The sequence below is a fragment of the Rosa chinensis genome, chromosome 5 (genome assembly GCF_002994745.2).
Source record: "Rosa chinensis cultivar Old Blush chromosome 5, RchiOBHm-V2, whole genome shotgun sequence".
Taxonomy (NCBI): Eukaryota; Viridiplantae; Streptophyta; class Magnoliopsida; order Rosales; family Rosaceae; genus Rosa; species Rosa chinensis.
Window position 1 is genome coordinate 12,003,830 of NC_037092.1, and position 25,207 is coordinate 12,029,036.

General features: G+C 39.1%; 6 protein-coding genes across 6 annotated transcripts; 1 reads left to right on the forward strand and 5 right to left on the reverse strand.

The window, feature by feature from the left end:
* Positions 1-5,094: 5,094 nt before the first annotated feature.
* LOC112166147 (putative wall-associated receptor kinase-like 16) lies at positions 5,095-9,667 on the reverse strand. Its single transcript, XM_024302919.2, has 3 exons — positions 8,686-9,667; positions 8,427-8,594; positions 5,095-6,581 (listed from the first exon to the last, which is right to left on the reverse strand). The coding sequence occupies exons 1-3, from the start codon at positions 9,302-9,304 to the stop codon at positions 5,353-5,355; spliced, it is 2,016 nt and encodes a 671-aa protein (XP_024158687.1). The 5' UTR covers positions 9,305-9,667; the 3' UTR covers positions 5,095-5,352.
* A 683-nt stretch (positions 9,668-10,350) lies between these two features.
* LOC112166150 lies at positions 10,351-12,039 on the forward strand. The gene is made up of 3 exons (XM_024302924.2): positions 10,351-10,409; positions 11,222-11,261; positions 11,532-12,039. Exon 3 carries the CDS (start codon positions 11,600-11,602, stop codon positions 12,026-12,028), a length of 429 nt encoding a protein of 142 aa, XP_024158692.1. The 5' UTR covers positions 10,351-10,409; positions 11,222-11,261; positions 11,532-11,599; the 3' UTR covers positions 12,029-12,039.
* A 3,457-nt stretch (positions 12,040-15,496) lies between these two features.
* LOC112203166 (wall-associated receptor kinase 5) lies at positions 15,497-18,156 on the reverse strand. The gene is made up of 3 exons (XM_024344172.1): positions 17,175-18,156; positions 16,963-17,085; positions 15,497-16,701 (listed from the first exon to the last, which is right to left on the reverse strand). Exons 1-3 carry the CDS (start codon positions 18,154-18,156, stop codon positions 15,497-15,499), a joined length of 2,310 nt encoding a protein of 769 aa, XP_024199940.1.
* Positions 18,157-18,670: 514 nt separating this feature from the next.
* LOC112167983 (putative germin-like protein 2-1) lies at positions 18,671-20,120 on the reverse strand. Its single transcript, XM_024305091.2, has 2 exons — positions 19,854-20,120; positions 18,671-19,322 (listed from the first exon to the last, which is right to left on the reverse strand). Exons 1-2 carry the CDS (start codon positions 19,960-19,962, stop codon positions 18,787-18,789), a joined length of 645 nt encoding a protein of 214 aa, XP_024160859.1. The 5' UTR covers positions 19,963-20,120; the 3' UTR covers positions 18,671-18,786.
* A 295-nt stretch (positions 20,121-20,415) lies between these two features.
* LOC112167984 (putative germin-like protein 2-1) lies at positions 20,416-21,405 on the reverse strand. The gene is made up of 2 exons (XM_024305092.2): positions 21,213-21,405; positions 20,416-21,134 (listed from the first exon to the last, which is right to left on the reverse strand). Exons 1-2 carry the CDS (start codon positions 21,319-21,321, stop codon positions 20,599-20,601), a joined length of 645 nt encoding a protein of 214 aa, XP_024160860.1. The 5' UTR covers positions 21,322-21,405; the 3' UTR covers positions 20,416-20,598.
* An 853-nt stretch (positions 21,406-22,258) lies between these two features.
* On the reverse strand, positions 22,259-23,085 carry LOC112167979 (putative germin-like protein 2-1). The gene is made up of 2 exons (XM_024305088.2): positions 22,961-23,085; positions 22,259-22,827 (listed from the first exon to the last, which is right to left on the reverse strand). Exons 1-2 carry the CDS (start codon positions 23,070-23,072, stop codon positions 22,292-22,294), a joined length of 648 nt encoding a protein of 215 aa, XP_024160856.1. The 5' UTR covers positions 23,073-23,085; the 3' UTR covers positions 22,259-22,291.
* Between the last annotated feature and the right edge of the window lie 2,122 nt (positions 23,086-25,207).

The window sequence follows — 25,207 nt, forward strand, 5'->3', positions numbered from 1 at the left end:
GGAGACGAAGAAAAGGAGAGCGTTTGTTTTACTGAGTGGACTACATTGTTACAGACTTTTTTTTCAATTACTGTTTTACATGGACCTACAAACTCCTAACATACCAAAATTACCAAAATACCCTACATACTGCTGACAATAACAAACTACAAAGCATCTTCAAACATCGACAACACAAGTAGTTCGAAAATAACCCAAGCAAGCAATCTTACAAGAGAAATATTTACAAACGCTAGATATATAGCTAGGTACCAAGGGCACTGCACTACGCTAGTACTGGAGATCCAGTCCAGGTTTCTGCTGCACATTCCTGACATTTGGTGTGGTCCGAGCACCACCCACGCTAGGATTACTAATGCTTAATTTCCACCAATACTCACATTTGGAGACTATAGTTCTCACGTCCTTGGCCATGAGAACAAAGCCTTCTACTTTCGTATGGCACTTCACATTGTCGGCAGTGCTAGGAACCTCCGTTAAATTGACATTCTTTTGTGATGCCCAGTGCAGCAGTTGTTTACCATAGAAGTCACCTTTCTCAAGGGTAACAATTGATGCGGACGCAGAAGGACCCATTTTTGCGTTTTCATGAGCATGACTAGCAGCACTGGTAGTTTTGTAGGTCAGTATAGTGCCTTCTGTAATGAATAGCATGCTATCAAGTGGGTCTCCCATGTGAAAAACCATGGCGCCCTCAGCATACATCTCTGACTTTAGATAGTCGCAGATCATTTTCAACACTTTCTCATCCATTCTTTCCAGTTTTGGTACTTGTTGAATATTGCATCGGGTAATTAGCTATGCTACATTTGATAGATAACTAGCGAGTAAACAATTAAGGTGAATTAGAATCACTAATCATGTACGGGCTAACGCCCTAAAAAAGAATTATTAATAATTCTTTATTACTCGTTAATATGTTGGGAGACCTTCTGGGTGTTAAGGTGATACAAGAGTAGGGATGGCAATGGGGCGGATAAAAATATATTAGGGATTTCCATTTACTATCAATTTTGGTGCCTCTCACTCTCTCAGACAATGCCTAATTCTGGATACATGTTGAATAACAATGTTGGTTATGGAAGCTACTTATTTGCACCCCCACCTTCTTATGGTTATGCACCTCAAACTGGTGGTTTCATGCCCTAAAATGGCACCTTTATAACTCAAAATGGGGGATTCATGGCTCAGAATTGTGGTTATACTCCTGCTTCCCAACACAACTACTCTCGGCAATCTCTCAGAATAATGTGTGACAGCAGCAAGGTTCATTTTCAAAATAGCAGGGTTTATTTTCACAAGCTCCAAACTACTCATACTCTGATGGCGGCTCTGCAGAAAACAATTTGAGCTATCCCAATTTTCCAAACAAGGGAGCAAACAACTCTAACAGGAACCATGACAATAGGAATGACAACAATAGTCCAAGAAACAACGACAACTCATCTTTCAACAATCCCATTGGATGCCAGATTTGTGAAAATCCAGGGCACAGTGCTTCCATATGCTATTACAAGAATGGTTTTGAGGCTTCCACCTCTGTTGTTGAGTGTCAAATCTGCAAGAGACTCAGTCACAGTCCTAAAACCTACAGATATAGACAATAATCAAACAACAACTCTGAGAATGGTCCAACAGCTATGGTTGCTCATAATAGCATCAATTACTTCAAGATTTCATTATTCACTCAAGTTCATCTCATCTTGGTTGCACAAATGGAGTATTTTCCATCATCGAAATCCATGCCTACAAGCTCAAGTTGAATTCTTGCACATGGTATGCCAATTACTTTGCCTCTCAATGCCTATGTTGCAAACGTTGGTCAGCATATTGGTTTTTCTGATCAGCCCCAAGTACGTCTATCATCAAATCAGCAATCCAATCCAGACAAATAGTGGCTTTTCTCATCAAAATATCTCATTCAGGTCAATTATCGGTCTCGCTCAACAGCAACATTACCTTGCAATCAATGGTTATGCTGCTAGTAATATTTATCAACAAAGTCACAATTATATTGAGGGACTTCACTTTGAATCTACTTTCTAATCCTCCATATGAGCCTAAAACGAAATCAGACATGTGTATCAATTCATGGACCTAATGCACTGGCTGCTGCTAATCCCTACAGGTTGAAGCAAGTATCTTTGTTTCTTGTCACTGTGTTTTGCAACCTGATCATTGGTCCCTAACCATTAGTTTGAGAGGGGGGGGGGGGTGATATTAAGGTGATATAAAAGAGTCAAAGTCAAGAAAGTCAAAGGTCAAAGGTGCATCCAACAGCTAAGTAGTATAAATAGGGAAAATCTCTCTTACTGTAATCAGTTGCAACCATTTGTACAATTACCAAAAGTTCAATACCAGCTACCTCTTACTTTTCTCTCTGTTTCTTCATCTTCAACCTCTAGTTAGGGTTTCAATTTTCGCCATTGTTGCTTTACCTTTAAGCTTTCATCATCATGACCTTGATTTTTAGCAGCTGCTAGGCTGTTGTTTGGAGACAAAAATGCCTATGCTAGTTTACTAGTTTGTTGGTAATGGAACTCTTTATGACCACATTCATAAAAATAAAAGACAACCACTTTAATTTGCACAACGATTCAAGATAGCAGCAGAAACTGCGACAACACTTTCAAACTTACATCACTCCACCACCATGAAAATTCTTCATCGAGATGTCAAGGCAACGAATATACTGTTGGATGAGAAACTTACGGCCAAAGTGTCGGACTTTGGAGCTTCAAAACTGGTTCTTGACGACAAAACTCGACTTTTAACTTTAATGCAGGGCACAATGGGATACTTGGACCCCAAATATCTTCAGTCCAACACACTAACAAAAAAGGGTGACGTTTATAGCTTTGGAGTTGTCCTCGTGGAGATACTGACAAGCGAGAATGCAGTTCGTTTTGATAAATCCAAGGCAGAGAGAAACCTGGCCAACCTCTTTGTTTCTACAATTTGTTTGGCTCCAAAACCAGTTGGCTTGCAAACTGTCTCTTTTGGGCGAGTGATTGCGCAGGCATGCCAGCACCGCGGGGTGCAGTCGTTGGGGTAGTCCCTTGACCTGACTTCTTCTTCAAGCGCTGTGGACGAGGAGAGCACCAACCTCGTCACAGGGTTCTTCTCTTGCCTTTCGGGAAAGGACTTTTGCCTTACGGATAAGGACTTTGGTTGTGATCTCTTTGCGTTCACCGTATCGATACTCAACGTTGTAGGTTGAGCAGAGCAATCACTGGGAATTTGTAAGAAAGCACGGGTTTTGCTAAAGCGTGACTTTAGCTTCGCTGGGTTGCGAGGGCGTTACCCTTGCTTCGCTGGGTTGCGAGGGTGTTACCCTTGCTTCGCTGGGTTGTATCGGTGGCAGTAGTACTGGCAGTCGGCTCGCGAGGAGACTAGGACTGGAAGCACGGTCGCCGGGTTTCAACGAGGTTGAAGGTTTGCTCCAAGGAGGCTTTGTAATCGCTGGGATTGATTGATTTGAGAGAGAGGTCTTTTCTGTATCGTCTTTAGCCTCTATATATAGGCTGCTGCAGATTCACTTTCCAAATAGGAATGAAATACTATATTTTAGGCCACAGTTATTGGCCTTGAATCAAATCAAAACTCTTAATAGTTTTGATAACTATCGTAGGCGATAATTAATAATTATCCTCTGTCGCCGCTAGAATATAAGCAAAGATTAATTGCCTCTTAGAGTCCCAGACGTAATCTTCCTCTTAGCAACGTAATCGCCTCAAGGACTGATTCTTGGATATTGCCCTTCGCGAGCACTACGTAGCTCGCGGCATGCAGACATGTATTCCTTGTTTGTTGCAATTAAGGATAATTGCATCCTTCCATATACTGACTATTTGCATGGGAAAGCATTGATTGGCTGGTGGCCCACTTTAATTGCATAATTGCATGGGAGACTTGCTCGCTTGCTCACCATTGGTAGTGAATGATGGCCCACCATGCTATTTAATTCCATGAATACTCTTGAATATGCATAGAAGAGGACAACATGTTGCCATGTTTAATTGCATGGGGAACCTTCCTTACTTGAACCATGCATGAGCCACCATACATACATCATATATATATATATATATATATATATATATGTTCCTTTCTGACCACCATCAAGCATGATTGCATGCTTCCATATATGTCATTGCACATTAATTGTATGGGAATATATGAATATTTGCATGGCTCACGTTATTGTTCTCTCTTGCATGATCTTGGTAATTAACCAAACAAACCACCATTAATTACCAAATATGTGATAATTAATAGTAGATTGATGAATATCCGGATTTGCCTCAAAATAGCTTAGTCTTCAAGTAGGCTTTGATTAGCCTCAAAACAATATATTTCGAACTTGTCACAAATATATGGCTTGGGCCACGAATGTTGGCCCGGATTTCTTTGAGTCCCCCTTGTCGGGAAAAAATGTTATTTTGGGTTCAAACACAATTGAAGAAAAAGGTCTGCGCGCACTGGGTCCAATTCTTGTTGATGAAATAGTCAAGGATGGAAACTGGGAGATCATCAAAAAAGTTGGGAAGCTTACCGAAAGATGCTTAAGTGTGAAAGGATACGAAAGGCCTACCATGAAAAAAGTAGAGAGGGAGCTAGATGAAATACTGAGAACTTTGGCAAACCTTGCCTCCTTTTCCAAAGGGACAGACCCCTCTTGAGTCACATTCAAACGCTTACAGTTATTATCAGTGCAGAATATGACGTCAGTATGGAAAATTGGCGATGGATGGAGCCACTAACTCATAAGCAAATTTATATTTTTCCAATGTGGGAGTTGTATTTACACACATTCTCAACAAAATATTCTTCGGCCTTTTTTAATTGTGTGTGTTCTCTCTATTCCAATTTGACCATTCCCGTGTCCTGTAAAATAAAAGGTATATGAGTAGCGCTGTTAGAATCATGTATGCAATCCCTTTTTTTTTAGGTGAAAGTCATGTATACTTTATGTGTGTGCGCGCGCGCTAAAATTTTTGATTTCCTAGATATAGTATATATGTTTATCTTGCTTCACATTAGAGTAAGTTGAAATTTTCTTTAGATGTCCTAGAAAATAACTAGAATTAAAGACACAAATGTTTATAAATTATTAGACAAAGTCACAAATGTCTAATGTGGGATGTACTCTACATATCATGACTTGGTACTCTACATTTTTAAACCAACCTATCATGACTTGGTTGGAACAGAAACTCACTCATCTCAAGTCATAATTTTTCAACCTACACACGACTAAAATTAAGCACTTACACAAAATGATAAAACTACTATAGTTTCTTTTATGAGGACCCAAATTGAAACAAAGTATCTAAAACTCAGTGTAATGAATCATCGCGCATCATCATATGACATTAACATTTGAATTTGCATGCTGTCATACCCACTTGTTGTACCACTAGAACCTTCATCGCCATCACCTTTAACATTCACAATGTAAGCTTCTGAATTTATAGGTGAGCCCAGCAAGTACTCAGTCTCCTCGGGACATAAATTTGCATTATTTCGCCATGGATGCTTCGCTGTATTTTGCATTCCCTCCAACTCCATGGCCACTTCTTTCATTGAAGGCCTTTCCTCCCCTCTTATCCCTAGACATCTTTTTGCGAGATAAGCAACTTGCTCTGCTGTGTCTATGTTCCCCTCATTCACTATGTCAGCGTCAAGAATTTCAATCAAGCAATCTTTCTCTACTGAAGAAACAAAGAAACTTGCTAGGCATCTCTCTGCGTCAGGTCTAGCGAAAGAAAGTGCCACTCTGCTCGTTAATAACTCTGCTAGGACAACTCCAAAGCTGTAGACGTCACTCTTTTCAGTCAGTTGATTAGAATGAAAGTATTCAGGGTCCAAGTAGCCAAGCGTCCCTTGCACTAGTGTTGCTAGTTCAGTTTGATCTAAAGGAATGAAACGCGAAGCTCCAAAATCGGACACTTTGGCCGTGTAATTGTCATCTAATAGTATATTTGTTGCTTTCACGTCTCGATGTATGATTGGTGTGGAAGTAGAGGAGTGTAAGTAAGCTAGTGCCCCTGCCGTTTCTGATGCTATCTTCAATCGTAATTCCAATGAAAGCGGTGATCCTTTTCCCTTATTGAATATATGCTCAAAAAGAGTGCCATGGGTAATATACTCATAAACTAGTAAAGGCACTTCAGTCTCGAAACAACAACCCAATAGTTTTACTACATTTCTGTGGTTGATTTGAGAGAGAACGATAACCTCATTAACGAACTGCTCACTTTGAGTTGGGGCGCCAATTTTTGATTTTTTTATGGCAACAACTTTCTTATCAGGTAGAGTTCCTTTGTAAACTGTTCCATAGGCTCCTTCACCAAGAATCTCATCTGCATGGTAATTGTTTGTCGCCTTCTCAAGTTCTTCCGCTGTAAAGATTTTTGCTGTTTCCACGGCTCCTCCATGACTAGCGAGTTGTTGTTGTAATGTTAAGCCACCGTTTTCTTTGAAGTACTTCTTTTTGAGTTTGATGAGCCTTCTTTTGTTCATTTCCCAATATATCCACGAAATCAAGACCACTAAAACCAAGAAGCTTATACTGACACCTGCACATAATTGAAAAATGAAATATCTGAGGTGAAGAGTGCTAGGCTCACACTTAGTGCACTCACTCATAACTTGCCACGTGTGAGCAGAAAAATTCATAAAAATTTGATCTTTTATATTTCCCTTCTTACCCCTCTTTAAATTTATAAAAATAAAAAAATAATAAAAAAAAGCCTCTTGGTGCAACCCAGATCCAAACGGGCGAGATTTCATTTTCAAGGCAACTTCGAAAATGCATTTCCAGTAATCAAATTAATTTAAACATGCACTAAATATAGAACTTAAACCCAGAAAAAATAAGCAATTCCAGATTGAAAAATTTGAAATTTCAAGCAAAGCTTATAACTTTAAGGCCAATAGACGGCGGCGGCAGAGATAAATAATAGCCAGACTCAATATCTTCTTCTTCGAGAAAAAATGCAGCTAGCCTTATCCACTAAAGTTTTTCTTCTTCACATAGCACCACTCAATTCCCTCTCTTCCTCATAGCCACAGATCGCGACCAACCCATTTTTTCTGTTCCCTTATCCTCTATTCTTTCTCCCATATACTAACACGGCCACCACTCTCTTTATTTTCTTTACCTACCCACCCATCACTCACTCTATCTTCTACCTTTCTCCTCTTAATTTCATTGATTTGTATTTTCAATTTTTGGGTCTCCACAGCTCCAATAGCAATTCCAACTATAATCCCAGTATCCAATCCCAGAGACAATGTCGACGGGGTGCTCGTAGGCGAATTCGGCGGTGGAGGACTCTTGGTTGTGGTTGGCGTCGACGGCGTTTTAGGCGAAGGCGGCGAGGAGACTGTTGGGGGGAAGGTGCTGGGGTGAGAGAGAATAAAAAAGAGTGCTAGGCTCACATTAGATTGGTTGATTTGGTTGCATATACGGGATTCTTGGTCGGAGATCGGAGCTAAAATGGGTTTTAGTTTGGGCTTCTTGAGGAAGCAGATTGTTGGGTTGTCACCGGGTGTGAGAGAGAAGATGAAGAGATTTTAATAATTTTTTTTTTTAATTTGAAAAGGGTAAGAAAGGAAATAGAAATATGAAATTTCTATAAGCTCTCCTCCACACACGTGGCAAGCTGAAAAGTAAGTGTGGCTCACCCACACTCAGGTGAGTGTGAGCCTAGCACCTTCCCCTGGGGTTGAATGCTAAAGGTAATTTTTTTTTTTTTTTTGAGGTAGGGCTAAAACGGCTGACCTTATGCCATAACCATTAATGAAACCATAGAATACAAGGGGGGGGGACATATTACAATAACCCTGATGAGAACATCCAGAAATAATATTAGGAGAGAGATGGTAATGTTTCACGATATTTAGAATGTTACTACTAAAGGTAATTTTTGGTATACCAAAAAGAAATCTTATTGTGTATTGCTATGCTATCTACACTAATTTAGTTTTCTTTTAGTTCGCGGAAAGAAAAGTAATTCTTTTGTCATTCCCGTGAAAAAGGAAATAAAATTTTCGAAGAATTTTTCATTCCAATGTTTGGTAACATAAGAAAAGTTATCCAAAAAGTTATTAAAAAGTTTGTAATTAATGCAATAAAACACAATGTGTTGTGAGTAATAAATATAAGAAAAGAAGGGGGAACGTGATTCCTTTGGAGTTATGGAATGAACCATTTTTCTCTGATTTTCTTTTATTTCAGGAAAATATTTCATTTCCTTTTGCATCCCAAAGCAAGAAATGAACAACTTTCATTTCTTTTCCTAATGTGTATTTTCCGCAAACCAAACAAAGTCTAAGGGCCAAATGGTTTGACTGAGTATATTGGCTAAAATATGACTAAAATTAGAAAGGACTTGAAATATTTAAATACGCGAACTTACCTAATGATATTTTTAGGGAAGTGTTGTTTGACCAGGAATATGAGATGCAAGTCCTGTGATCTTGGTTGCTGAAGCCTTTATTACATTTACACGAGTAATTTCCTGGAGAATTTACGCACTTTCCATTCGTGCAGGGGTCGCTTGATGAGGTCGCGCACTCATCGATATCTGAAATACATGATTTTATATCCAATATGAATACGTAAGTACAATATGTAAAATGAACTTTAATTTCTAGAAGCATTAAAAAATTAATTACCTCGACAACCGAGGTATGGGTTCCCTTCGTAGCCTGGCAAGCACCGGCAAATGTAACCTGCAGCCGTCTCATTAGTGATGGTACTCCGGTCGACACAAATTGTATTCTCTTTGCACGAATAATCAGTTAGGTTCTTCGCTACTTCACATGGCTCGTCCCCGATTGCCCAATTAACAGCCACCGGAAGCTGCTGAATTGTTGTATTCAGTTGTTGAAAACTTGTTTTCGGTGCGAATGTGAAGTTGCCTTCTTCAACGATGAAAGCGTAGCTGCACTTGTAGTTTGATACCCAGGGATCACTCGCGTTATAGCCGTCGTTAAGTGAAGCCACTGCAATTGAAATGTTTTGCAGTCCACTAGGGATGGAAGTTTGGGCGCACCCAACGCCGATGCAAGACTCGGTCAATTCCTTGCCAAGAATATCCGTACATAAGGCCACATTTACTCCGGTTTGGTAGCCCACATCCACACCCTGCAGATAGACTGCTAAAACGTTACAGCCAAGGGTAAAGAAGTTGTTTTTGGTTGAGATGGTGTAAGAAGGAGGCAGCTCGAGTGAACTGCTGCTGTTTGTACTGTAACCCTCCTCGTCATAGCAATTTCTGGCTATCTCCTGCATTACTTGTAACTCACCGTCAACAAGGGAAAAGTTAGTAATGGTGATGGGAAAGGTGAAGGTACTGTTTGTAAAGTTTGCTGATGGGGTGCTGTGGTGGATTCATCGCAAGTGATGGTGAACTCGGGTCGCATGGAACAAGCTTCGCCTAGGCCAAACGGGTATGGGATTGTGAGACCACCGCACTTCTCTCGGCATCCTGGCTTGGCTTGAGGAGACGGCACTAGGGTCTGCGCCGCTGCTAGCAATGTTGTTGTTGCGGCCACTAACATTAACAAAGAGAGCAGCGTAACAAGAATCCTCTCATGTAATGAGGCCATGGAACTACAAATTGGGTGGTACTATAGCAACTATGCCTGGCTGTTAAACCGTATATAGGCGTAGAGGAAGGAAGAGACTCCGTCTCTTAGTTTGCGACGATGTTCTCTTCCGTTGTGGTAATTGACTATCTGGTCAACTCTACGAATTGTCAACGTTTTAGTTGCAGTCCATGCACTTTGAGGATGAGCTAGTCGATCGTTCCAGGAAGTATATTCCAACTTGGTAACCTGTATGTAAATCAGACTTGATAATATTCAATTACATGGAAAAGTCAACAGCTAAATCGAGAAGAAGATGATTGTCTAAAATACGATTCAATTGCTATCAGGAGCCAAGCAAGACTGCCGTGTGTGAAACTGTGAACACAGGGTAGCAGTTTATTGGGTTCAATACATTACAAAGGGAAAAGACACAAAGCAAAAATGTACAAGAAGCTAACTTCCAAGAAACAATCCCCATCCAAACGTAACCACCAGTACTGGACTACTTGTGGTTTGGGAATTAGATTCTCTATCGAACAATTAAGTGAAGTGAAGTCGTTCCTATAATTTCCAGGAAGTTATTGCGCAGAATATTTTGGAACATCGGTACAGTCTACATGGTAATTTGTTTGACTAGCTCAGGGTCAACGTTGATCGCTTCACGCTAGCTTGGTCTGGGATGAAAATGACCACTACAACATCAGAAACAGAATATACTCAAAATTCATATATCATTTAATTGTTTGTTATGCTGCAATTTGCGAACACCCAGAACCAGAAATTGGTCCAACGTAGATACAAATAAGGTAGGACAAAGGCTTTATGTGCCTCCTGAGCTGGAAACGATAATTCTTTGTCCGTCTGTCTCTGTGCGACTGTTGTTTGTTTTATTTTTGGTATCTTTGATCCTCTGCTGTTAGGTCTTGTTCTTCCTTTTCTTCCACTTCTCTGCAAATCTTCATATATACGCGGATTGACCATCAAATTTTCGCCAACGTTTAGCCCTCTGGGTCAATCACGCAATCTCAATTTACATTGGCTTTTGAATGGTGGCTTGGTTTGCTCATCAATCCTAGTCTGGAAGGTAATTTAGCTCTGTTTCTCAGAGATACGTATTCAAATTTATATAATTAGCATTCTTTGATTTAGAAATGTATAATTTCCTATGAACAAATACGATGTTCATAAACAATTAAATTTGGATGCTTTATCTTTTCTGAGGTTCAATTGAGTGTTACACCATTGAAATAAGGAGCCCTGCACAGCTGTTGTTCATAATTCATGTGTTATTGGCTGCTATGGGATACTGGGGATTAGATTCTATTGATAAATTGTCAATTTTTCGGGTTTGTTGTGAAAGTTCTGATAATTGTACTAGCTATTGATGTTTTCAAAGGTGAATTTAGTGTCATGGCTTTGTTCACTTTCTTAATTAGAGCCAGATGCTAGGATAACATGTCTATGTCTATGTTGTTAGACTAGTTCTGTTTGTAAACATATACCGTTTTATTGAAGGTTGGCTAAAGAAGCCTGAAAATTATAAAGATTTAACATTCATTATGTGATATGCTCTCTCCCAATGCTCTTCACTAACAAAGTTTACGGGTTTTTGATCTAGTTTGGTGTTGAACATCAAGATGGGAGCTTGTGCGTCCAAGGTCAGTGTTCTTTTCATTCTTCCGATCCTTAAGTTTTCTTCAGCGGCTTAAGACTTCTCATATGTCAATTGATAGTAATAATATATCTTCCTCACAGGAAGTTTGCGGACAATTGTTGGACAATAGTTCAATTTCTATGCTTAAAATGTATGCAAAAGAAGTCTATTCTCTTTGATATTTTCCCTCTGTACTTCCTAGCTTCTTTTTTCCTTCCTTTTTGTTTTATACTGTGTCTTCCTTCTCTTCTGCATTGTATTACATTCATTGCAGATATAAAGAGAAGTTTGGGAGTTGCGGCTTTGGCTAGACCGTTTTTACATGCTCACTCAGCTCTTAATATGGAGGTTGAAGCGTGTAGAGCGGGATTGTTACTTGGTATTCACCAAGGATGGACAGAAGTTGAAATTGAAAGCGACTCCACCCTCCTTATAGCAGCCCTGAAAAGAGTGGGGAATGACTTCTCCGATGTTGGTCGGGTATTGGAAGATTGTAAGTCCTATATGACGGCTTTCCAATCTATTGAGATCCGACATATTTATAGGGAAGCAAATGGTGTAGCAGATCGTCTCGCTCACCTTGCTAGCTTGTTTGCACTTAATGATGTTTGGTTAGAGGAGACTCCTGCTATTATTCAGGACGTTCTCTACGAGGATTATTGTAAATGCTCTAATGTAGCGCGGGGTTCAGGTTTTATGTCCCCCCCGGCGCAAAGTACTACTATTAATATAATAAATGGAACCAGGCGTGGGGCTGAGCCTCCCAGTTAGGCTGGGTTCCAAACCCCTTTCAAAAAAAAAAAAAGAGAAGTTTGCCCATTTATTCTCACTTCATACCTTGCTGATTGCTCCAACAAAATATAGGGGTTCATAGGGAACAAAATGTGATTTTGATATAATGCAAATGGAATGCTGTAGGGCACTACGAAAAGTCTGAATCATTACTAAAAGCATCAACCAATCAGAGAGAGAACATGAACTTGTAATTGCTGTAAGTTGTATATATCTAGAACATCTATCAATTACAAACTTGATACAGAGTAGTTTTTTTTTGCTATAAATGAGATATTTCAGTCTATATCATCTAGGACATCTTTCAGAATCAGGTATTTCTTATTCTATACCACCTGACGCAGTCGGATTGATAACTAGGTTTACCAGCAATAAACCTAAAACAAAGATTCTGGAGTCCACCAGAGATAAAAGAGAAAACTCTCAATTTTGATTGATAATATGATAAAAGATAGTTCTGTAGCCGTTTAAGGTTGCTTATATAAGGGAAAGAAACCCTAAGGGCGACTAACAATGAAACCCTAAAGCCCACGGATTAAAACAAAACAAATCCAAAATAAACTAGAAAACCTAAAATAAAAAATAATGTAAAACTAGCCTAAAAATATGAAATCATGAATCGGATAATTAAGACGATACATTTTGGCTTAAATCTGATAGGGCTCACTAAAGTGAGTCTTGAAGATCTCTTCGTTCCCATTCTGGAAAGCTATCATGCATCTCAAACGGACATTCTGGCCAAAAGTTAGTCAAATCTGATTCAAAATCAAAACCTGACTTTTCGCACGAGAAACCCGAAAAGTCCAAAACCAAATCTTCTTGAATATTCCGGCGGCTAGTAACCTGATTACGCGTGAGTTACCTATTTTCCAATCACTTTTCTTGATTCTATGCCGCTTCTTTACTTTTATGGTTTTTCGGCTAAACTGGGTCAATTCTCGTCCTACATAACTTTTCTTACTTTTGTGGTATTTTTCTTCAGTTAAAACTTTCTGTTATATATATATATATATATATATATATATATATATATTAGATAATTGTTTTATTTATTGTTATTTTTGTTTTGTTTGATAATTATTAAGAGATGAGAAGGATTTGGTTTTGGTTGTTGACAGTGAGAGAAAAGAAAGAGAAAGATAGAAATCATGTCCTTTGCAGCAATCATGTTCTTCCATTAGAGAAACTCAAAAAAGACTTGGTAATCTTAACCAATTGAAGCTGCTAATTAAGACTTTTTGCTAATCTCCCTGCTTTTAGTAATCTAAACGAATTGAAGCTGCTAATTGAGTTTGTTATCTTGTCTGCTAATAAAACTAGACTAGTGTTTCGATGAGGTACTTAATGAGTTTGCTCTACTTGGGTTTTCAGATTTGGTCAAGAACCTTGGTACCATTGCAAGGTCTGGCACCAAGAAATTCATGGAAGCCTTGGCAGTGTGGCTGCTGTACCTGATTTTAGCATGATTGGTCAGTTTGGTGTTGGGTTCTACTTTGCATATCTTGTTGTTAAGAAGGAAGAGGAAGTTGGTGAAGAAGGAAGTGGTCATGTTTCTGGCCTTGATGTTTTTGACCTTTATGTTTAGGCACGGTTAGTATGTTCATGTTGGGATGATGATGGAATGAATTGGTTTTGGATATTTAATCAATTAATGGATATGTTTTTGGATGTGTTGATCAATTAGTTTTGGTTAGATACCATATGCAGAATGTATGTACTGTGACTCTCTCTCAGACCATTTCATTCCAAATACAAACTGTTGTCTAACAATTGTCTTACAATAGAATATCATGACATGGAATTCAAAAACCATTGTATGAACAATTTAACTACAATACTTTTCAAACAGTTTCAATTGCGCAACTAGATAAAACACAACAAGAGAATCATTGTTCAGCATAATTAAAAACATCAGTTATTTAGAGAAATCTGTAATATTAAATATAAGTAGACAATGCTTTCTTCATTTTTCGATTGTCTTGGGTAAATCCACTCAACAGTTAACAACTATTCCTTGATGTTGAAGATTCATAGAGACAACACCTTTTTAAAAAACGATGTTCCCTGACTTGTCCTCACAAGTCTCTAGTCTTCATTTTCTGCTGACCTAATTTGTATTCCACAATAGCAATGGTTTTCTACGGTTGTTTTTTCTAGTGTTAAGAGAATAGGTATTTAGACATCTGCTTTTTTACTATCTTTCATCAAAAGACAGTTTTGTGCTGTTGTCTGACCACCCCCATCAGACGGTAGACAACAACACTGGCTTTAACAACAGCACCCAACCTCATTAGACGACAGTCCAAAACTGTCGTTTGATGCCATTATTGACGTAGTATTATGCGAGTAGCATGGGGCACTAAGTGGTGAAAATGGAATAATTTTATCATATGGTTCGAATCAATGTGATTGTATCACGTAACAAATACTTATTTTCGATTAGCCATTTAAAGATAATATTTATTTTTTCTCATATAATTACTCCAAGTAGATATTGTGTTTTATTAGGTCAAATTAATCCGACGTAATTATGTTATGTGATAGTTCAGAATTACAAAATAACTACTCTCAAGTGGTGATGAATTCTTTATTTTTTTTGGACAAACCCGAGTGGTATTGATAGAAATATCAGCATCAATATTACTTCAAACTTGGTGTGCGGCAAATTACGATTACAATAAGAAATAAAATAAAAACTAGTAGGCTTGGAAATTGGCATGTTGGCACTTACCAACTCAAGATTTATGACCTCCTTTGACATGAAATAATTAATCCCAACTCTCCTAATAGAAATATGCTAATACATATGAGTTATATATATGCACCTTGGAAGTTGGCAACTTGGCATGTTGGTACTTACCAACTCAAGGTTTATGACGTCCTTTGATTATCTCTCCTAAGAGAAATATGCTATGAAGTCTCTTATTTAAGTTGAAACTCAAGTTGAAGTTGCTGCTGCAGCGTACGCGACTCAGTCGAGCAAGTGAAAAAGGAGCCCAACATGGAAGTGAAATCGTGAACGCTGTCCAAGAGGTTCTTTAATTACAAGGGAAAATTTCAATAGTTTGGGTTATTGGGCAAATAATTAGAAACAAACATCACAAACGAAAAACAAAAGAAGTGGTTTGAGTGTCCAAATATCACTCTGATGGGCATTTTTTATTTTAATTTTATTCACTTGTGAAATTCATATATCGACTCAATTCACAAAAATCCCTGCGTATCTGATTAGAATATGGACTGGCGGGGTAATTGATAACCACTTGATCAACTTGCAAAGCCTTCACAAGAATATGGGCCGCTGAGTGCAGCAATTGTTACAACACCAGGATCTTGGCTGCTGAGAGCAGCAATAGCCTCTGGTATTGCACAAGTCCATTTTGGAAAACAAACGCATCACCCTCCTGCAACACCTTCTTCATGTGACGGATTTAGGGTCTCATCACCTCAAAGAACATCTGCAGCAACGTCAGCAGTATTTGAAGTTGATGATCCCAGCAAGTCCTCATCAGTCTCGTCTTGACAAATAAAGTAATGCTTATGTGTCATATCATAAATAGAACTCAATCCTTTATATAAACACTCTAGCTCCATGGCTACTTCTTTCATAGTAGGCCTTTCGTCCCCTTTTACTCTCAAACATCTCTTTGCCAGATAAGCCACATTTTCTAGTACCATTGTATCATTAATATTTGCCTCATCGACCATGTCATTGTCAAGAATTTCCTTCAAGCGACCGTCTTCCACCGAAGAAACAAACAGTTTTGAAAGGTTTCTCTCTGCATCTGGCCTTGCAAAAGAAAATGCCTTTTTACTTGTCAGTAGCTCCACTAGGACAACTCCAAAGCTATAGACGTCGCTTTTTTCTGTAAATTCATCCGAGTGAAAATATTCAGGGTCCAAGTATCCGAGTGTCCCTTGCACAAAAGTTGTCATTTGCTTTTCATCAAGAGGTCGAATCAATTGTGAAGCTCCAAAGTCAGCGACTTTTGCAGTGTAGTTTTCATCTAGTAGTATGTTCATTGTCTTCACATCTCGATGTAATATTGGCGTCGAAGTGGAGGAGTGTAAGTATGCCAATGCACCTGCAGTTTCTGTTGCTATCTTTAATCGTAAATCCCAAAAAAGTGGTGGTGATGATCTTTTTCCCCTTTTATCTCCATGAAGGTGCTTAAAAAGGGTGCCATTAGTGATGAACTCATAAACGAGTATAGGCACCGATGTCTCCAAGCAACAACCCAATAACCTCACCACATTTATGTGGTTGATTTGTGAAAGAATAATCACTTCATTAACAAACTGCTGACTGGGAGTGCAGTGGGTTGGGGTAGTACTGTGGGATGAGTTACCAACTTTGGGCTTCTTTATGGCAACCGTTCTGTCATTCTGCAATATTCCCTTGTAAACTATTCCACAACCTCCTTCACCAAGGACTCTGCTTTCATGATAATTGTTTGTGGCCTTCTCAAGTTCTTCTGCAGTAAATATTTTGGCCATCTCCACTCCATGATGATTAGCAAGCTGTTGTAACAATAAACCACCATTTTTTTCAAAATACTTTTCTTTCAAAATCATGTACTCTCGTTTCTTCATTTCCCAATATATCGACCCTAAACCTCCAACCACTATCACAAAGACTGATGCAAAGATACCTGCACACAATTGAGCAGTTAGTGAACACACTCTGTAAACCGGACCCTACTTTCACTCGCTCAGAAGACTGTTTGTTAAGTTTGCACACATTATCCATATGGTGATTGTGATCTCTGTATTTGTAATACTTATGTAGCGTAATCTATCGAAAAGGGGGTGTGCAGATATATTTCCCTCCCATCTTTATTGAAATAACAACATCAAAAGTAATAGAAACTATTATGAGTTCCTCTCTTAAGTTAAACAATAGATATACGTACCAAATGAAATTAAAAACCTCAGAGATGTCTTCAATTGATTGGGATCACATTTATACTGTCCTGGTAGATTTACGCAGAGTTCTTCTGTCCTGCAGCGGTCTGAACTCTGACACTCATTGATATCTGAAGAGAAATTAGGAAAAGTATACATTCAAATATCACACAGAATATTATATATAAAACATCGTTTTATCTATATTGAAGCTAAATACCTTGACAACCATCTGCAAGGTATGGATTCCCTTGGTAACCTGGCAAGCACCGGCAAATGTAGCCTAGATGCCATCCACCATATCCACCCTCATTGACATTGGACCAATTGACGCACGTGCTATTTCCCTTACAAGCATAACTTCCCTTGCTCTTTTGAGCTTCTTCACACGGCTCATCCCCAACTTGCCAATTAATCACCGTTGTGGTTGGGACCAGCAGCCTTCTGTACTTTTGGAGTTGGGCAAAACTTATATTGGGGGAGAATGAGAAGTTGCCTTCTTCCGCAAGGAAGCCGTAGTTGCACCCTAAGTATGGACTGTACCACTTTCCCTGATTAGGGATATAGCCATTTATGCTGATGCTTAACAAAGACTCAACAGTGAAATTTTGCAGTCCACTCGGGATTGAAGATTGGGAACAGCCATTGCCAGAGCAAGTGGTGCCAAAACTATCATCACATTGGGTTACGGCAAAGCCGCTTTTGTTGTAGGCTTGATCATCATCTGGGCCCAGGATCCTGCCGGAGGGACGATATTGGTAACCTCGATATTTTGCAAAAGTGGCACAGCCGACGGCAAAGAAGATGTTTTTGGTGGAAAATGCAAAAGGAGAGGGCAGCCGAAGCCACTTGTTCAGGGTCTCTTTGCGGTCGCCGCAGTCTTGGTATACAGAGGACAAGATACGCAACTCAGCGTTGTCAAGGCTTATGTCAGTAACAATGAGATCAGTCAATGGTGATGTTGGTGACGATGAGGGAGGACTCGTGAGTTTTGCTACTGAGGCATTGCCTTCAGCACTAGTACAGTTGATAAAAAACTCATCTCGCAGGTAACAACCTTTAACAGTGCCAAATGGATAGGAGATTTTCACATCACCGCAGCGATCGGGACAGTTAGGCAAGGCTTGTGCAGATGTTGTACTACTACTTGTTGCAGCCGCTAATACAACCACCACCAATATTGGTACTACTACTCCTAACATTGTATACAAGCGATTGATCGGTTTATGAATTTCAATGGCAGAAGTAGCAGAGATTTATATTAGGGAAGCGTATATACGTACCTGAATTCATCGTATTGAACTAGATGAGTCTTCTGCCTTCTAGATTGCTAGGTCAGAAATGGTGACCAGAGAGAGATCTCCCAAATATGACTTTTCTTGTTTTTTTTATTTATTGAGAAATATGATTTTTCTTGTTCACAAAAAATTATTTGCAGGCTGTTAATATATTTTAATAGTATTCTCTGTAAATTGCACTGATTTGGTTGAATTGATTCTGTTTAACTTCTTTCCTCATTGATGTGTTAATTCCACTCTAAGCCTGCTAATTTGATTTGTTTCCTCCATTAATTTGTTAATTCCAATCTATAATGAAGTTGAGCGAGAAATCAGTGTTACCTTCAATCTACGTCAACAAGCTACAGTCATTAATTTGTTCTTGATCGAAGTTATTAATTGTACCCAGGTTCCAGTGTTAAATGTGGTTGGGTGTCCAAACAGTAGGGTGTCCATATAATTTTTGTACTTCTCATGGGCTTTGTTCAGAGATCAACATAAAGTGAAAGTCATACATGACTCGTATATTCCTACAAAAATTCCCCCCTTCTTTGTTTAGAATATGGACTGGAGGTAATTGACAACCCCTTGATCAACTTGCAAAGCCTTCACGAGAATCTCACTACCAATACTAGGCCTGGACCCAAAGACAGCACTTGCAATTATTACCACACCAGGATTTTGGCTGCTCAGGGCAGCAATAGCAACAGCATTGCCAGTTCCTACATTTCTCTGGTAGTGGACGAGTCCGATTGGGAAAACAAACACATCGCCCTTCTGCAACACCTTGGTGATGTGACGATTTTCGGGGCTCGACGTTACGAACCCAACTTCAAGGCAGCCTTCAAGGATGGTCAAGATTTCGGAGGCACGAGGATGAGTGTGGGGAGGGTTGATGCCTGATGGTGCATAGTCGATGCGGACTAGTGAAATGCCAAGAGTATTGAGTCCTGGAAGTTGGGATACGGTCACCGGTGTCACACTTGACCCAATTGGGTTTGATGTATTGGCTGCTAAGTGAAGCCCACCAAATGAAAAATCGTTTGCTTTAACTGTCTTGGGGTCCTTGCAAGCTAGGCCATTCAGCAGCACTGCCAAATTAACTCGTAGGTTAGTTTTGTTTAATTAAATTTCTAATTCGTTCAACAAAAGATGAAATAAGAATGTACAGAGCCTGATGAACTATATTTCATGATGTAAATGTGGAGGAAGGGGAAGTCGACAGTAGGCAATTATCTAATTGTATTTACAAAAATTTCTGATAACTTGAGAATATAGTGTTCGTATAAATGTCTAAAAAAGACTAAAAGAATAATAAACATAAGAACAAAAGAGAGGCCCCGGGACTATTTGAGATTCTGCTTTTAGTCTATTAGTCTTTTTTTTGAGAAATATTTGTGGATATGTCACTACAATACCACACGGTGGGCTGTTAAGTGTAACACATGAGTTCTCTACTGTACTACCATTCAAGGTAAATTGTACATATTGTCTATTTTATATTTATACATATAATGGTGAAAATCTGAGATGAAATTCTGTTCTTTAAGTAGCTTCAACCAATGTAGATGCAAAATTACACAGGAATTGATATAAAGAAAAAAAGATAATCATAAATGTACCTCGACTTTCTGGGTCTGCCACACAGAAATCTTGAAGTGGACTATGATCTGTGGCAACTGACAAAGAGAAAGATAACAGGAACCCCAAGATGATATTATAAGTGCCCATTTGATAATAAGCCGGTATCCTTAATTGTCTATGAAAGATTAATGCAACAGAAGCTGCTGAATTTGTGGGTTAATTAATGAAATTAAAGCTGTGGGAAAATTTGTTTGTAGCCTTGTCTATACAAGAAAACAAGAAGAAAGTGAGGAATTGCAGAAGGTCTAAAACCCACAGCTGTATATTATATATGCCGTTCAAGCACTGAGATTATATATAGTCAGTTTCTGGCCTCATGCTAAAGTAGTAAAGCAATAGTATAATTGCTCGAGCTAGCTCCGGGAAGCATGCATTTCTAAATTTGAGAGCTTAGCTTAAGTGGTCGGCCCTATGTAATGTTTAATTTGGCCTACCAGTGACCATGGTGGTTTATATATGAGGGACAGAGTTATAGTTCTTTTCCATGCGCCACTTTGAAGTCACACTTTGTTTTAGCTTTAAGGAGTAACATGATAGATATAAGTGGGTACGTGGTATGCCCTTATATTGATGAAATGTCAAAATAGCATTTCAACTTCAATTACATTGCTAACTGATCTGAAATAACACTAACAATTTTCGAAACTCATCCGAAACACTTGGATGATCGAACTGTCAACCAATTTTGAATTTATTAGATAGAGCTGAATCGAGTAATAGAATCTAAAACCTTGCCTGTATGTTGTAGATTGCTTGCTTATCGACTAGGAAAGCCTTTGTAAGAATGTCACTAGAGATGTGAGGCCTTGATCCAAATACCGTGTTGGCAAGGGTAACAGTTCCTGGGTTTTGGCTGCTAAAAGCTGAAAAGGCGACTGCAGTAGTATATCCAACATTGTATTGGAAATGCACAAGACCTTCCGGGAACACAAACACATCACCAGCCTGAAGTATTTTTGTGATGAGACGGTTATCGGGGTTGGAGGTGACAAAACCAACTTGGAGGCTGCCTTCAAGGACTGTCAAGATTTCGGCAGCGCGAGGGTGTGTGTGGGGAGGGTTAACACCCCATGCAGCAAAATCGATGCGTGCAATGGAGATGCCAAAGGTGTTGAGTCCTGGAATTTGGTTCACCCTAACAGAGGTCACACGTGAACCGAATGCAGTTGATGCGTTGCCTGCTATGTCAAGTCCACTATAGTAGAAGTCATTGGCTTCAACAAGATTAGGGTCCTTGCAGACAACGCCATTCACTGCAGCTGAAATTAGTTGTGGCAAAAATACATAAGAAACATAACTAATCAGATAGTGAAAAGCAGTTTGATTGTTGTACTTACCTAAGCGTGTTGGCTGTGCTACGCAGAAATCTTGAAGACTCTCAGTTGCCAAAGCAATGGAGCAAGTCATGACTACGAGTAATGCTAGCAACAGAAATCGAGAGGCCATTTTTGGAATTGATTGATTCTCACTAGACAGACAGATGGACAAAATTTGCTTAACTTTGTAAGCAAGAACAAACTTGATCAGTCGAATTGTGGTTTGGGACCACCATATGATCCTGCTTTTATAGGGTCTAAACTTTGGAACTCTGTATAAAAATTTGTATCACTGGAAGCTTGTTTCGCTTATCTTTCTTTGTTTTCAGGTATATGATAAGAATAGCTAGCTATCCAGGCCAAACATAATGTGCTCCGTACTAGTCACATATCTTGAACTGCAAAGTTGGTAGTTAGCTTGTAAATTTGCTGGTCCTTTTATAATGCAAAGATTTGAGTCATTCATAACTTGTGTAGGCTATATCTGTATAGGTATATAGTATCCACTGTTGGGACCTTCACAATGTAACCAACCATGGGAAATGTTCCCAAAAAAAAAAAAAAAACTGTGGGAGGTTTTCATGATTTTTTTTATATTTTTAAGTAAATTAATAGATAGCTGTTTTGTGTTCTCCAATAATTTTGTGTCTGTGAACCAAATAATTTCCAGACTTAAAATTTAGACTCATTCAATTTTGTGTCTTTCGTGTTCTTTAATCCCTGACAAAAGTACCCAAAATTTGTTCTGTTTTTTGTTTTTCTGTTTGGAAAGAGGAAGCAAATTTTTCCGCGTAAAAGACACTCTAGAGGCTTTCATTGAGGACGCATTAATACTCAGTGTGGAAGGGGAGATTTGCAGGAATCAAATAAATCGACAAGGCCTTTTGGAGAAATAGAATCAAACCAATTCATACATAACCTTTCTAACATGGATCACTAAGTAATCAGAAACAAATCATTCTCTTGAAGTAAAAGAATCAAACAAAAAATCAGACTGAACATGATTGTACGTATTGCTAAATGAACAGTAAAATAATTGTACACATGCACTTCAAATGAACCGTTTGTCAAACCCCTTTTGAAAGGTTCCAAGTTGGAGTCTAGAACTTGGACTGGAAATCGTAGATTGTGTCCTTGTCGACTTGGAATGCCTTTGCAAGAACATCAGCAGAAATGGCAGGCTTTGATCCAAACACTGCATTGGCAATGGTAATAGCACCTGGATTTTGGCTGCTCAGAGCTGCAATGGCTACCGCATTAACATTTCCCACATTGTGTTGGAAATGCACTAGTCCTACTGGGAACACAAACACATCGCCCTTCTGAAGCACCTTTGTGATAAGTCTGTTTTCGGGATTGGAGGTGACAAAACCCACTTGGAGGCTCCCTTCAAGGACTGTCAAGATTTCAGTAGCTCTAGGATGAGTGTGTGGAGCATTGATACCCCATGGTGCATAGTCGATACGAACTAGGGAGATACCAAAAGTATTAAGTCCTGGAATCTGGGCAACATTAGCAGGGGTCACCTTTGAACCAGCAGGGTTTGATGTGTTGCCTGCAAGGTGAAGTCCACTGAAGAAGAAGTCATCGGCGACAACTAGCTTGGGGTCCTTGCACACATGTCCATTCACGGGTACTGAAATTTGATCATGTCAAAAATGCATCAGAAACATTACTAACTAGTGCTAATTGATTATATCCACAATGTATTTCTATTTGGGAAAATCAATCACTTATTTATAAGAATATTAATTGTTATAGCTAGTTACCTGTGCCTGATGGATCAGCCACACAAAAATCCTGAAGAGGACTTGGGTCAGATGCCAAAGCAATAGAAGCTGTCATAGCAAGGCATGCTAACAATAGAAACTGCGAGGCCATTGGAACTTCGGAATAATTATCTTTTTATGGAGAAACTTTGTTTAAGCTTGGAAAGCAAGGAAACTCGATAGAATTGTGGATTGAGACCAGCATGTGTCTCTGCATTTATAGAGAGAGATCACGGAGCCTTAGTGGTGTTCTGATCATGTCTAGTCTGGTAGCGTGTATGACAATTTCTTCACTGAAAGTTTGTCATTACTTACCTAGGTTTATTTCAGGGGACGGCAATTGTTGCCGGCATTGAAGTAGTTTCTGTACCTATGTGACAAGAAGCCAGGTCAAACTTCTTTAGCACCTGAGTCTCTTGCTGCGCGCTCCTTTTATATTGGATAGATTTGTATCATTTTGAATCCATTTAATATAGTTATCATTGTCTAATTCTTGCATGCAGTTGCTGTATGGATTCATATTTATGGCTCATTCTATAAAAGACAATAGTTGCTGGTAGCATCAGATAAATTTTATCCTATATATAGTCATGCTTATGGTCTTTGCAATTTCCTATCAAGAGTTAAACATTCGGATTCTAATGGTGTCTTTCTACGAAAATCTAGTCTGGACTAAATGTGGACTCATTCAACTTGATGTAATATGAACACACAAATTTGACACTTGATTCCTTAAAGATCCTAAACGTCTGTGTCAATATCCTAAGTATGAGATCTGCTACCTACAATCCTATTCATATATATGTGTGTGTGTGTATTAGGGAAAATGATCATTTACCCAATTTTGGAGTTAATTAACTACACTTACCCAAACACTCTAAGAGATTACCCACTTACCCACTTACCCAAACACTCTAAGAGATCATTTCTCTAATACCAAATTAAGTATTTTTTTATTCCTTTTTATTTATTTTTGAGACAATTTTGCCCCCTCCTTCTTTGCCAGACTCCGGTGACCAGTGGCCAGCCGCGGACTCCGGTGACGGACTCCGGTGACGGACTCCGGCGACAGGTCACCGGAATCCCAAATCCGGCTACCAGACTGGTGACCGGATTCCGGCGTCTGAATTTATTGCCCCCTAATAATACCCAATAATCATATTATTGCCTCTCAATAATCATATTATTACCCTCCAATAATTATATTATTGCCCTCAAGTGAATTGCATAAACTCCCAAAACTAAAATGAATACACTACAAACACAATTGATCAATTTATATCTTCAATTGTACAAGTTCACTTTTTTTTTTTCTTTTTTTTTCCTTCCCCATTATCGGAGCTCACAGTATACCAAAAAAAAAAAAATGCTCTGGGCACCCATTGGAGTATAAGGCCGGCAATTCGGGTATCTTCTGATCGAGGCTCTGGGTTCTCTGAGGCGAAGGCTTGGAAGTTGACGAGGACTTTGAGGTGGAAATGGGGTTAGGCTTCGATTGGGGGAGGCTGCAAGGCGCGGCCGAGGATCGGAGAATTGGCCAGACTGGCGGAGGAAGACGAGAAAGAGGAGCCCAAGACTCGGCCTTGGCCCTTGAATTTACAGAAGGATCAGAAGAAGACTAGAATGGGTTCTTAATGAAGCCCTTGACCTTGTCTTTCATGTCGTCCATTCTAATTCTGGTGTGTCTATCTCTTTTTTGTTTCAGGTGAAGCAGAACAATTCACATAGCAAAGGTGGTCAAGATTGAAATTAGGGTTAGAGGGAATTGGGATTAAGAAATTGCTTGCCGGCGCCGGTCTCAGAGAAGGAGGTATTGAAGGCGTCGTCACTCGGCATTTGGCCGTCCGGCTGGAGAGAGAGAGAGAGAGAGAGAGAGAGAGAGTGTCTGAGAGGAGTGTAGTTTGTTAATTAAAATGAGGGCAAAACTGCCAATAGATGTTTTATTGAGTAAATGGGAGCAAAAAACTCTTAGTGGAGTAAGTAGACAATTTTTAGGTTGAAATTGGGTAAGTCGACGTTATGTGTGAATATGAAATCATAAAAGTTGCTTTTTCTCTTACTGTTTCTAATTACTTAACAATAGGCCATGATACTTTGCTAGAAGCTTATGAGTAATACAAGCCTCCATTAGCTTTGACCTGGCAATTCTTCATTTCTTGTCATATGAGGAAACTGTAAGGAATCAATTCAATGCCGGCACCGGATTTACCATGAGGCAATAGATGACAATCTTTCAAACGATGTCAT

Excerpts from the sequence above, each read along its gene's own strand:
- LOC112166147 (XM_024302919.2), bottom strand. The coding sequence starts at position 9,304 with ATGCAGGAGATAGCCAGAAATTGCTATGACGAGGAGGGTTACAGTACA. Across the intron at positions 8,595-8,685 it reads CCCATACCTCGGTTGTCGAG|ATATCGATGAGTGCGCGACC; the intron begins GTAATTAATTTT and ends CATGTATTTCAG. Across the intron at positions 6,582-8,426 it reads TTCCCTAAAAATATCATTAG|GTGTCAGTATAAGCTTCTTG; the intron begins GTAAGTTCGCGT and ends AATTATGTGCAG.
- LOC112166150 (XM_024302924.2), top strand. The coding sequence starts at position 11,600 with ATGGAGGTTGAAGCGTGTAGAGCGGGATTGTTACTTGGTATTCACCAA.
- LOC112203166 (XM_024344172.1), bottom strand. The coding sequence starts at position 18,156 with ATGTTAGGAGTAGTAGTACCAATATTGGTGGTGGTTGTATTAGCGGCT. Across the intron at positions 17,086-17,174 it reads CCTTGCAGATGGTTGTCAAG|ATATCAATGAGTGTCAGAGT; the intron begins GTATTTAGCTTC and ends ATTTCTCTTCAG. Across the intron at positions 16,702-16,962 it reads GAGGTTTTTAATTTCATTTG|GTATCTTTGCATCAGTCTTT; the intron begins GTACGTATATCT and ends AATTGTGTGCAG.
- LOC112167983 (XM_024305091.2), bottom strand. The coding sequence starts at position 19,962 with ATGGGCACTTATAATATCATCTTGGGGTTCCTGTTATCTTTCTCTTTG. Across the intron at positions 19,323-19,853 it reads GGCAGACCCAGAAAGTCGAG|TGCTGCTGAATGGCCTAGCT; the intron begins GTACATTTATGA and ends TTAATTTGGCAG.
- LOC112167984 (XM_024305092.2), bottom strand. The coding sequence starts at position 21,321 with ATGGCCTCTCGATTTCTGTTGCTAGCATTACTCGTAGTCATGACTTGC. Across the intron at positions 21,135-21,212 it reads AGCACAGCCAACACGCTTAG|CTGCAGTGAATGGCGTTGTC; the intron begins GTAAGTACAACA and ends AACTAATTTCAG.
- LOC112167979 (XM_024305088.2), bottom strand. The coding sequence starts at position 23,072 with ATGGCCTCGCAGTTTCTATTGTTAGCATGCCTTGCTATGACAGCTTCT. Across the intron at positions 22,828-22,960 it reads GGCTGATCCATCAGGCACAG|TACCCGTGAATGGACATGTG; the intron begins GTAACTAGCTAT and ends ATCAAATTTCAG.